This window comes from Ooceraea biroi, chromosome 6 (genome assembly GCF_003672135.1).
Source record: "Ooceraea biroi isolate clonal line C1 chromosome 6, Obir_v5.4, whole genome shotgun sequence".
Classification (NCBI taxonomy): Eukaryota; Metazoa; Arthropoda; class Insecta; order Hymenoptera; family Formicidae; genus Ooceraea; species Ooceraea biroi.
The window spans coordinates 5,063,981-5,075,830 of record NC_039511.1 but is presented as its reverse complement, the minus strand read 5'-3'; the positions used below and the strand labels follow the sequence as shown (position 1 = coordinate 5,075,830).

Genomic DNA, 11,850 nt, shown 5'->3' with positions numbered 1-11,850 from the left:
TAAAGAGATCCCTGCATCGGAACGAGAAGAGGAGTGTGCGCGTAACGTAACATCATGTGATCACGCAATCGTCCTAATCGCAGCGCGTGACGAAACCGGACTGAACCGAGCGATCAACAGCGTTCCTCAGTTAATTTCGCACCTTATCTAGGAGCGAGGCGGGGAGGAGGGTGAATTCAGTTCAACGGGCAAGCGGACCGTCTCGCCGCGGAGAGACTGACTCCACATTTTTCTCAAATCAGCTCGAATCGGCTGGAGGCGGAGGAATCAGCTGGGCTCCTGGCTCGAGCGTTCCGTTACATCGCGGTTATCTCGAGGCTCGTTCTCCGGAACCTTCGAAACGGACGATTCGACGAGCTGACGACCGTCTCCCGCCACTATCGGAAAAATTATGCAACGCGCCCGGAGGTAACGTTACTCGCCGCTTCTCTCGCTGACGCGGTGACGCCTGACGGCCACGGCGGCGCGGGCGGCGGCGGCGATAGCGGCGCAGGGATGGCGGGAGGTGAGAGGGGGTGTCGTGCAACTCGTTCGCCAGATGGCACCTCCTCATTGGACGGACAGCCGTGTGGATTCGCGTCGCGGCGACGGCGAGGGATTCCTTTCGGCCTGTTTTGTTTGCCTCCGCGCGAAGCCGGCTGCCTTCGTGCCTCGATAAAGACTCGAGGCTGATAAGAACACGTCCCGCAGGAACGGGACAGCGGACGGTCGCAGGTGAGGATCCGCCGGGAGAGACGCGAGAGTTCCAAGGCCACGAGTCGATCTCCGTCGTTCGCTGCCGCGTTCGATCAGCCACGATGACGCTGCAGGCGATACAATGGGAGAAGCAGGAGGGTAGGTTGCAGATCTTGGACCAGAAGCTGCTGCCGGACGTCACCCAGTACTCCGAGATCAAGGGCGTGGGGGACGGCTGGAAGGCGATCAACAGCATGCAGGTAAACAGCTTTTGTGACGTCTTCGGCGTCAATGCCATCGCGGTTGTCAGCGAATAAAGCATTCGATGTTGATGCTGATGTTGGTGCAATAATATTAATAGTTGAGGATATTTGTGTAACGATGAGATTCGCGTTTAGGCGCGAGAGAATTGCGGTCACGTGCACTCTGCGCGCTCCTTTGTTCTCTCCTCGTAGTTTGGTCAATTGTTATCGCTTTGTAAAATAATCTCGTGTTTATCTTCGGTTCTTTTGTTCCGTTCCGCGACTTTCTCGTGGCGAGTAAAGTAGCTCGTGTCTACACGGGTATCTCTTTTCTGCGCTGTTATCATGTAGATTATATAGGCGCAATTGACTCGGCCTAGCGACTGATTCCGCTTCATATCTCTGATTTATTAACTGGGCGAGATAAGTCGACGCGTTACCTAAAAATGCCTCCTCATCGAACAAGACGATTTTTCATGCCGAAAATTTTGTTAGATTGTACTTTATTGGAAATAACTGACTGTGTGGCCAGACCATGAAAGTTTATCTTTAATTGTACGAAATTACACGTATATCGTTCCCTATCGAGGAATGACCCAGGTAAACAGGTTGAGGCAAGGCCACTTTTCGATATCACCGCTCGCATTTTTAAACTAAATTTTGTACTAAACTCGTAATACATTTTGTACTAAATTTCTGTAACGTATATGTACATCTCTGTACACTGTGCGTAATTGCATGTGTGTGTGTGTGTGTGTGTGCGCGCGCGCGCGCGCGCATAGGTGCGGGGTGCACCGGCCATAGCCATCGTCGGCTGCCTCAGCTTGGCGGTGGAGATCATCCACAATCCAGAGTACGTGGACAAGGCGGCTCTCTGCCAGGATATCGAGAGTAAACTCAATTACCTGATATCAGCGCGGCCAACGGCGGTCAACATGAACACCGCGGCCAACGAGCTCATAACGCTGGCGGAAAATCTTTATAAGGACGCCACGATCACGCTGTCACAGATGATTGACAGGTATTCGTGTGTCCCCCGTATGTGGGTCTGCGCGCTCTCTCTCTTTCTCGTTTCTTCTCTCTCTTCCTCCCTCTTGCAACAGACCTATAGTCTCCAAACTGGCTTGCAGATTCGTAAACGCCATAGATGGGATGCTGCGGAAGGACGTGGCGGACAACATCGCGATCGGCGACCTGGGCGCGCATGATATCCTGTACAACGTGCCCAAGGACAGCGTCATCAGGATTCTCACGCACTGCAACACCGGGAGCCTCGCCACCGCGGGATACGGCACAGCGTTAGGCGTCATCAGGTCGCTTCACAAGATGGGCAAGCTCGGTGGGTAGCTCGTCCGCTCGTCCCGGCAAACTGTTATTCCGGCTGACAATGAGGCAAGCTTCGCTCAATCGTCGTCTGCTTCCAGAGCGCGTCTACTGCACCGAGACCAGGCCGTACAATCAAGGCGCTCGTCTGACCGCTTACGAGCTGGTGCACGACAAGATACCGGCGACGCTCATCTGTGACGACATGGTCGCCGCAGCGTTGAGGAAGAAGCAGATCACAGCGGTGGTCGTGGGCGCGGACAGAGTCGCCGCCAACGGCGACACCGCGAACAAGATTGGGACTTACCAGGTAAAGGCTCGCGACTGTTACAAACGACGAAGCGACGCACGATAATCGTGTGAACATACGTGCTGCAGCATGCAGATATGATTAGACTTATTTATCTAATGCACGATTATCTAAATTGATAATCAACTTAATAATTATAAATAATAATTATAATAAATCTCAATGATTAAATCAAAATTGATTGCAGATCGCGGTCCTCGCAAAGTATCACAAGATTCCCTTCTACGTGGCCGCGCCGCGGACGTCCATTGACCTGACGATGCCCAGCGGCGATGACATGGTCATCGAGGAGCGACCCGTGCGGGAAATGACGCACATAAACGGCCGGCGAGTTGCAGCGAAGGATATCGACTGCTGGAATCCGGCGTTCGATGTAACGCCAGCGAGCCTGATCACCGGCATTATCACGGACATTGGTGTTTTCAAGCCGGAGGATCTGAAGGTCGCGATAGAGGAGCACGAACCCGTCTGCCCGCGACTCCACGAGTGGACTTATTTATGAAAATATTTCGAACACGCGTGTGCGTACGTACCAATTAGTGAATACCAAGACTGTTATTTTTAACTACTACTAGTGCACAAAGTGCCGCTCTAGAGAGAATACTTAATCTCAGGAAAAATAGTGAAAACAGAGTAGATTGAAACCGACCAATGAGAGGCTAAAATCGAAAGATTTATATTTCACGGGCTGTGAAGATCGTAATGTTCCATTGTTTGCTGAAGTTGTAACATACGTATGAATACTTTTTTTACACGACTACCCTGTAATACCCTGTTGACGATTGTGCCATACCGTGTATCGTTGCAATGATTTTCAGAGATTTGTATTACTACTGAATAAACAGATTTTACTATGCACCTTCGTGGATACGAGCTCGTAAAGCATGATGCTCCATATGCATGTGCGGTGTATAATGAAAAGCCTATTACAATTTGATGAGGTGCCGCAAAGTGACATCGTGACATCCGAAATTTAAACACTTCTTCCAATATAGATCATTGTATGCACTAAAAGCACAACAAATTGCAATTTCTTTATTTTTAAATCAAGTACTGCGTTTTTACTTTTTGATAACTCTGCATCTTTGTATTCTTGGAAAACAACGTTTAAACTTCTGTCCAGTTCCTCGGAACTATCCATTACAATTATCCATCTACGAAGGTGTAGATGCGGTCGATTAATCTGTTTTACAATCTCCTCAACTTGTATATCCGCTACATTTATATTCAATGCTCCGTTTGATTCATACGCTCTGAATCTGTCCGAGGGATCTCTATGATCCGTCGATACGTCGATATCGCGGTTCGAGTGCGTTTCACTCGAGCCGCGCGAGTTCCTGCGGGAGAGGAAACTGCGAGATTCTATTTTCGCCGTGGAAAGGCGCGCGCGGGATCCCGTCCGATGCGAGTTTCCGCGGCGCGGTGCTTTAGTGCTGCCAGCCTCGTCGCTTCGCGCGGAACTTGGACGCCCGGAATAGTTCCGTCGCGCTGTAAAAAGGTTTTTCGCCGCCGCGTCGAAATCGGACGGCTCGTGCCCCGCGCGCAGTAGGCATATCCGCGGTTTCGTGCTGGTGTTTCGACGCCGCTTTTTCAGGCTGCGCGCAGCGAGTTCTCGCACTTCGGAAGCCGACGCCCGGGACAGCCAGGAGGTCCACGTTTCTCTCGAGATGGAAGTGGACACGGAGGACGTCAGAATGGACGAAACGGACTCGATGCTAAAGACCGACGGTGAGAACGATGGCATCGTCAACGTTAGTAACAACAACGGTAACGTTAACGACGACGATGAGGTGCCCACCGTCGAGGAGACGTACGAGATCACCACCACCAGACGGAAGACTATTCGCACCAGCTACAAGATCCAAGAGGTGAGTTGTTAACGTCGTGTATACACGACGCGCGCGATTACCGTAATCGCCTAGATTCCGCCGTCGGCGCCGTAGCGTGGGCGTTTTACGTCGCCGCTACGTGTCGAACGATCGTGCATGGGGGATTTTGGGAGCGCCGTGCGGGAGCGATGAGCTCAGCGTGCCCGGAAGCGAAATTACCGCTTCGGATGGTAATAATTAATTTGTGAAAATTAATAGAACAATTCTCTGATTACAACATTTCTCCGTAAGGAAGATCCGATCTATAAAATACTCGATGAAATATTCATATTAAAATGTCGGAGCTTTGAAAATTATTATCGAAAGCTCTTAGCATCCGGTAAGATTCTTCATATTTAAGAGAGAACACGGCGAAAAATCATTTTATAAATAGAAAGAATGCGTTCGTGCGCGCGCGCGCGCGCGTGTGTGTGTGTGTATGAAAATATTTTTTCTCGCTTTACGATATCGATTTGCGCTCGCAATTTATTCACGATTCAAGCAGCGTATCGTTACATCGTAGGTACTGAACGAGAGGTCATGAGTTAATAAACTATCCCGTCGCTGTTTATTATTCATATGCCCGGCGAAGCGCGCGAGTTGCACGATGCAGCTTCAGACGCGACGCAAAATTCATCGCGCAAAAGTTTACCGCGAACGTAATACCGATTTCCCAAACAGAGCCCCGAGTCGACTATCGTTTATTTATCGTTCTGCGCCCACCATAGCGTGAATCATCGGTGTACCTCTTTATTTTATTCAACCGTGCGAAAAGCGCCCGGCAAACCTCGCCGCGATCTGCCGTTCGGCGAACCCCGCTCGTCGAAGCGTCAACAGAGAGGATCCGTCGTCGCGATCGTTTTCCGTCGTGGAACAATCCGCTCCGCGATCGCGCGTCATTGTCAGTAAGTACGACGATTTTAGAACTGGCAACGAACTCTCTTCGAACGCAGAAGCGGCACGTAAATCCGGCAAACGAGCTTGCGACCGCCCGTTCGCGATCGGGACTTCCGATGAACAATCATTCGCGTGTTGATTTGCGTCTTCCTGTCGCGTTACGTATCGCGCGTGATTTCGTAACTCCTTTTCTGTCGGATTCGCGCTGAGGATATTCGCCAGTCAGAAATTCTTCAATCGAGAATCTCAGTATCGATCCTGCGAAAGCTCTCGATCAAAAGCCGCATAAATTCCTGAGATGGATGCCAATAAGATCGTGTTAGCACTAAAGTCTCTGAAAATAGATAATCGCCTCGCATCAAAGTCAGTAAAACAAGACTTCGTGTGCACAGACAGATATACAATTTAAGAAAACAGCTTGTAGATATGTAACTATCGCTAGTGCGAGAATATTTTACAGTGTAAATTTTGCAGTTTGTCACACCAAGAAAGAACCAACTTGCAAAGAGAGAGAGAGAGAGAGAGAGAGATTTGTCATGTCCCGATTACTGTTGACAGTTGAGGCTGAGGAAAATAGATTCGGAGAGCATTGAAATATGCAGATGCGACCGAGAGCTGTCCTCGTGAGAGCGATGAGAGCTGCAAAATTCTTGGCTTAGACTCGAGTGTCACGTCAACATCGACCTGCCGAATTAATCGAGGCAGCATTGTTAAGCATTTTAAATTAGGCAAATTGCGAGAGCGCGATGGTATCGGGCAGACCGGAAGGTCTCTTCCCAAGTGAACAAAGGGAGAAAACACCTGTGAATGATAATCGCACGAATTAGCCGCGGAGCGGTTTTTAAGTGAAAGAGGTTGCCGTGGGATGGGAGCGTGGTGGAAAAAGAGATTCCGTAGGGACGACTCGAACGGTCGCACGATCGCGTCGTAAACTCGATCGTTTTCCCCCATGTAACGCAATTAATGGCGGTGTAGCGGAACCGCGACGCCACGCGATTCCACATTTAAACGAGAAACGGCGCTTCGTTTAAAGCGGAGCGACTAAATCGCCGTCCACTTTGTGCCGGGACGGCACGTGACGGTATACATTTCACCGGCGATCTGCTCTCGTGAAAGCGGCGATCTGTTTCTTCCGTCGCGCTTGATGAAGATACTCGCTTTCCGAACACCCTGTTGCAACACGAGCGGAGAAATTTAATCCCGGCCGGCTAATTCCGTATTACTACCGCGGTTTTCTGCCAACTGCGGGCCCGCGTCCGCGTGATTTACAATATCAAAGTCTCAAGATAATTGGCACCTGCGAACGAGACGCGAGGCGTGCGTTATCATTCACGCGCGTAAAAAGATCGCGTTATAGCGGCGATACGTTACTCATAGGCGACAGCTCGGGAATAATCATCGCTAATGCGAGAAATATGTCTCATGCATGGCGCACTTTCCGCGATTTGTTACACTCATAACTTTTCTTTCGTCCTGATGTTGAGTGTCTTGCCTTGGCGGACATTGAGGATGCGAGGAGCCTTGGTTCCTACGCAGATTTCCAGAGCCCGTTTACGCGGCCAAGGCGATACAACGGCAATTTGCCGCGAATGATCCGCCGATTCACCGATGATCGTCCGCGAGGCGGACGCGCGCTGTGAGGTCTCGTTCCCGACCTCGGTGCTATTTTAAAAGTACGTCAATGTAACTGCTCGCGATCGCTCTATCCTGCGCAGCCTGCAGAACGATTTATCGAACAAGTGGTCGAATCTGAATCGATGCGCTACTTTTAAGTCGCGGATGCTGGCGCCGAGGCTCGTCCCGCTTTATAAATACGAGGAGATCGATGCGGTTCATCGATTTATGTGAAAAACTTCCGGACCGACGTCGTGCGAGCATACGAATACTCGAGTGGACAAACAAACATTGATATAACATGTAAATCCGGTTCTACCGACGTGAAAACGCGGCCGAGAGTGTCTGCGCGCGAGGTTCTCCAATCTCAAATTTAATGAACGTCGTCGTGTATGATTATTTGACGCAAATGTCCAACGACAAAAGACCGGCGAGCGTTCCCTCGGCGCGGCACGGCGACACGGAGAAACGAGAGACGTTTTAACCGGCGCGTTGAAAGCAAGCGAAAAGTGAACCAATAAGCAAAGGGAGTTGGGCGAGTTTCTCCGTAGCAGCTGTCGCGCATAACGCAGAGAAACGTCAGCAAATCATTCGGGGTCGTAAACGGAACGGAAATCAATTTAAGCACGGCGCCGAACCTCGGGGACGTTTGTCACTGCAATTAACAGTTGAAGCGATTTTTGTCGCGCGGCGACTAGTTTACGCGCTCAGGTTTTACGTAAAAGTCGGGGATTAAGTATTCCAGAATGCTGCACACATTAATGTGAACGTAAATTTGCGTGTAGTGCTTTCACTGGACTGATACAAGGACACAAATTTATACGGAATCATTTTACTTGTCATCAGGCTTTGCATGGATTATTTAAGTTGCTCGAATGTTTGAAGTTTTTGATCGTCCAGGAAGAATAAGAGGGAAAGCATTGAAGAAGAATATATATTTAAAAGAATCGTTCATTAAAGTCACGGCCGAGACTTTTTTCATCCCGTGTCAGATTAAATAGATAGACAGAGATACTCGAATTCACGTTCCGCGCTGTTCTATTCGTAGCTAGGGAGGAGACATCGTGAAAATCGAGAAAGACGAGGAGAACACGCGATCGTGGAAGAAATGGAAGGGAGAAAAGTCGGAGCGCGGCTCAAGGAAGAGAAAACGGCTGCGTATAAACTCGCCGACGTGTTTTCGTAGTCTACGAATTTGTCCCGTAAATTACTCGCTATGCTTCTGACGTCCAATTAATCATCGTAATTCTAAGTTACTCCGGCCGGCCGACCGATACCAGTACTGGCAGCTGCTGAATTATTTTCGAGTTGCAGCTCCGCTCCGATCTGAATGAGCTTTCTGTCTACCATATTTCACGAGGGGGAGGCAAGGTAAAAGAATAAGAATATCAGCGCCTCGCTGAGAATACCTCCGCCAGGGTGTGACACGTCGTCGTTTCCTCGGCGGAAACGCAGATCTGACGCGGAACTAATAGGCGAGCTTGTAACTCGAAAATGACTGAGCTTTTTCCTTTCCTCGCGTCGCGCGGCGTAATAAACGACAATTACCACAGCTGGAGTAACAGGATCGATCTTTTCTCGCTGCACAACACCAATAATGTGTCCCATGCTTCACGCGTCCGCTCATATACAAGAGGGAACCTTGATATATCTGACGCCGATTGAAGTCGCTGGGCCGGAAAGGGTCAACCGCACGCGAAATGTCGCGGGAGCTGCTGGAGCGGCAAGTCCAGCGCGAGGAACAAGTTGTTCGCGACTTATTGTAACTCGGACCCGGCAATTTATGCGATTTACTGGTGTCCCAGGACCGCGCGTTTCGCGCGGCATGATATGTTTGCCCTTATCAGGCCCGAGGCACTGCTTGGCCCGCTGATAATAAAACGGTCGGCATCCCATTGTGACATCGCCTCGCTCGAGTTCGAGATTACCGCCACGGGATACCTGTTGAATTCCATTCATCGGCGAACCCGCGCTCACAGTTACACACAGTTGTTTTCCGCCACCGAGGACGCGGGAGCGACTTCGCCTACGTAGCCGACCGCTATTGTCGAACATTCCCGGCATCGCACCCCCGATACAAGATGAACCAGACGCTGCAGGTGTAAATGGAAAACGGGGCGTTTCACGGGCGGCGGATATCGGTGTTTCATCGCCGCGACGCTGAATGCACTCGCGCTCGGTTGTGTAGCGCGGGATCACGATGGGGCCGTGTACCAGAATCACGACGAGCGACAATGAAAAATGCGCTTCGTCACGCTGCAACACACGTTGTCGCGGAGAATAAACGCGATATGTGCGTTTACTACCGTTGAACGCAAATCAAGAAAATGAAATTTCAATAACAATCCGGAGAAGCTTTTGGATCTGGAAGACGACGCTTGATGAATCTTTTCTACATTTCCACCGCGATTTTCATGATCGATTATTATAATTATTGATGATTAGTATCGGAACAAATTATACTGGAGAGGAAAAAGAATGTTTACAATTTATATTAATTAAATAACTGTACAGTTTAGAATTATCCGACGATGGAGATAAGAAAGGAGAGCGCGGTGCAACTCGGGGCACTTCTGGCACGCGACCTGACAAAAATTCCTCCTCGCCTTGGCTCGCCCGACCTTGCGCCTACGAGGTCGTAGGTGGCGACATTACGGTTCGCAATTAACGGCGCCGATAAAATTCGAAGCATCCGCGCTATGAATCCTCCTCGTGAATCTCGTCGCGACGGAAAGAAGCGCGAGCCATCCGCGTTCCTGGCAACGACCCCGGCGCTGTTATCAGGATTATCAATGCATCGTGCAGGAAGATTAGATTCATGTGTCGGCGTTAGATCGAGCGGATTACCGAAGCGGATTACCGGAGCGGATTACAGATTGCCCAGTCACCGCGTGGACAAACGTTTCCGCGACGCCGCCAGAATCTATTTATCGAGTTCGCTTGATATACGATGCAGCTGACACCCCCTTGCGTTGCCTCGCGTTCCCGCAACTGGCCGCGACTGAGTGCTTCCGAAAATATTTCACGCGGTCGACGCGTCGGGCCGTCGCCGACGTCGCCATCGTCGTCGTTTGGGCCGATCCGCGGGTTCTTGACGTTGCGCGCTTAAAAGCCCGCGCAAAGGTACGACGACGTTCTTCTGGTGACGACGCACTCCGCGTAATCGCGCGTAATTCGGTTTCCGGGTGCAACAGGTCGAAGCGACGCGGACATCAGGCGATCTGTGCAATCTCGTCGTGGCTTATAAATAAAACCCGGCCGATGTGACGTAGGGCCGCGGCGCATTTGGCGCGATCGACGTCAGAGTTGCGGCCGCGAGCGGACGCGCACACGTGTGGCGCGGGTGCTGTTACATAAATCGGATTTACGCTTTACGGCCTAAATATTTTTAAATTGCGCCCGACACTCTTGCGAGAGGAATACTCGAGGTGATCGCCAACGATCGCGCGTCGACATTCGAGCTTTCTCTCGGATTCCCATTGCTACCTGGATTTTCTCTTATTTTTACGCAGAAAATTGAGTCGTCTTTTGTTGGCAACTCAATTTTGCTGCTGCGTCAGCGAGCTTTCCAAGCGATCAGAAAAGCTCTGTCCTCCGTTGCAATACTATCTCGTTTGTTAACGTCGTTGTTGTTTCGGTTGGGTGATATTCGAGTTTTTTTTCGTGGCGCTTTCTGTAAGATTGTTCGTGGAAAGGATAAATCCGTTAAACTCGCTTGTCGCACAAAGCAGAAATAATTCTGAATGGAGCGCGCTACTTGGCAGAGCTTGTTACAACGCGCTGCGCGCTAAACGGATACGTGTGCGAACATCATACGCAGAGTTGCAAAGCCATGATATAACGTGACATGCCGTAACACTAACGCCAAGAATCAAGTTAACTCGTCCGTTCGCTGGCGTCGGCGCACATGGATACTTTGCGTTCATTAAAGCACAATGTCCCCTCGTATTTTATTACGTCATTTGTACACGAAAGTTCAGCTTCATTAATTAGACAAATATTGTTTACGTGAAAGCTACCGAGCAGTGAAATACTTAATATTTGACTTTAATACCTAATCAATCTGTTGGACCAATAATTACTACGTACATCTTCCGATATGTTTAATCTTTAAAGCTTAGTTTCCTGAATAAAGTCTGACGATTCGAGGAGAATCAAAAGCTTCGAAAACGCGAGCACAGAACATCTGTCCCACGAATAACGCTCTTAGCTCATCGATGATTATATTAGCGTATCGCTTTTCGACGGCAACCTGTCCCTTCCGATTTCTCGAGCGGACATCTGACAGTTGACAGTTTTGGCATTCTCAGGGGGACTGTTGCGTTGAATATTTTCTGACGACGAGACATCGAGATGAATGCGCGCTCGGTGTGAGTCTGTCGATCCGCAATTGTCCGCCTGCGCTGATCGACAAGATCGAGATCGGGCGAAATGAGAGACCAAAATAAAAACGGCGAAAGTAATTTCGCCAGCAACAGCGGATGTGGTATAACACGCGTGTATCAGCTTCCGTCTTGCTTTCTGGTCGACGCTGTCGGCTTTTCAATTAGCGAAGGCGCAGACCACACCGGGTCGATGAGCCGCTCTCTCCGTCACGCTCTCGTCGTCGGCCGATCTCGAAATAGATCGAGTTCTCGCCGTCGCCCGTCCTCGGACTACCCCGCGATGCTGACCCTTTACTACCCGCTTTCATGCCCGTGCGATTATTCCGCCGCGGCTTTGTCGCGTTGCCGTTCGAACGGCGCGATTTCGAGCGGAGGCGGATGGCTTCAATCGCTCGTGAATCTTCACCCTTCAAGCGCCCAACTTTCGGGGTGAGAGACGTCGCCGATTGAACCACAAATATCGCGTTTACTTGAGATTTTATTCCCTTTGGATAGTTTGGAATGGATCTTTTCGCCTTTAATCTTCGGTAGATACT

General features: G+C 50.1%; 2 protein-coding genes across 8 annotated transcripts in view; both read left to right on the top strand.

Annotated features, from left to right (window-relative positions):
- The first annotated feature begins 540 nt into the window (after positions 1–540).
- Positions 541–3,408, top strand: LOC105282034 (methylthioribose-1-phosphate isomerase). Its single transcript, XM_011343702.3, has 5 exons — positions 541–935; positions 1,700–1,938; positions 2,048–2,256; positions 2,342–2,550; positions 2,738–3,408. Exons 1-5 carry the CDS (start codon positions 798–800, stop codon positions 3,050–3,052), a joined length of 1,110 nt encoding a protein of 369 aa, XP_011342004.1. The 5' UTR covers positions 541–797; the 3' UTR covers positions 3,053–3,408.
- Positions 3,409–4,026: 618 nt separating this feature from the next.
- LOC105281995 (tropomodulin) overlaps positions 4,027–11,850 on the top strand; it is a 46,564-nt gene continuing 38,740 nt past the window's right edge. For 2 of the 7 annotated variants that reach the window (XR_894409.3, XM_011343662.3), the window contains exon 1: positions 4,028–4,418. Coding sequence is in view for 5 of the 7 variants with exons in the window: in XM_011343662.3 (XP_011341964.1) it covers positions 4,218–4,418 (201 nt within the window). In the remaining 2 variants the exon portion in view is untranslated. Of the gene's footprint in view, positions 4,419–11,850 lie in introns of all 7 variants that reach the window. The other 5 variants (XR_894412.3, XM_011343652.3, XM_011343620.3 and 2 more) reach the window with 4 other exon arrangements.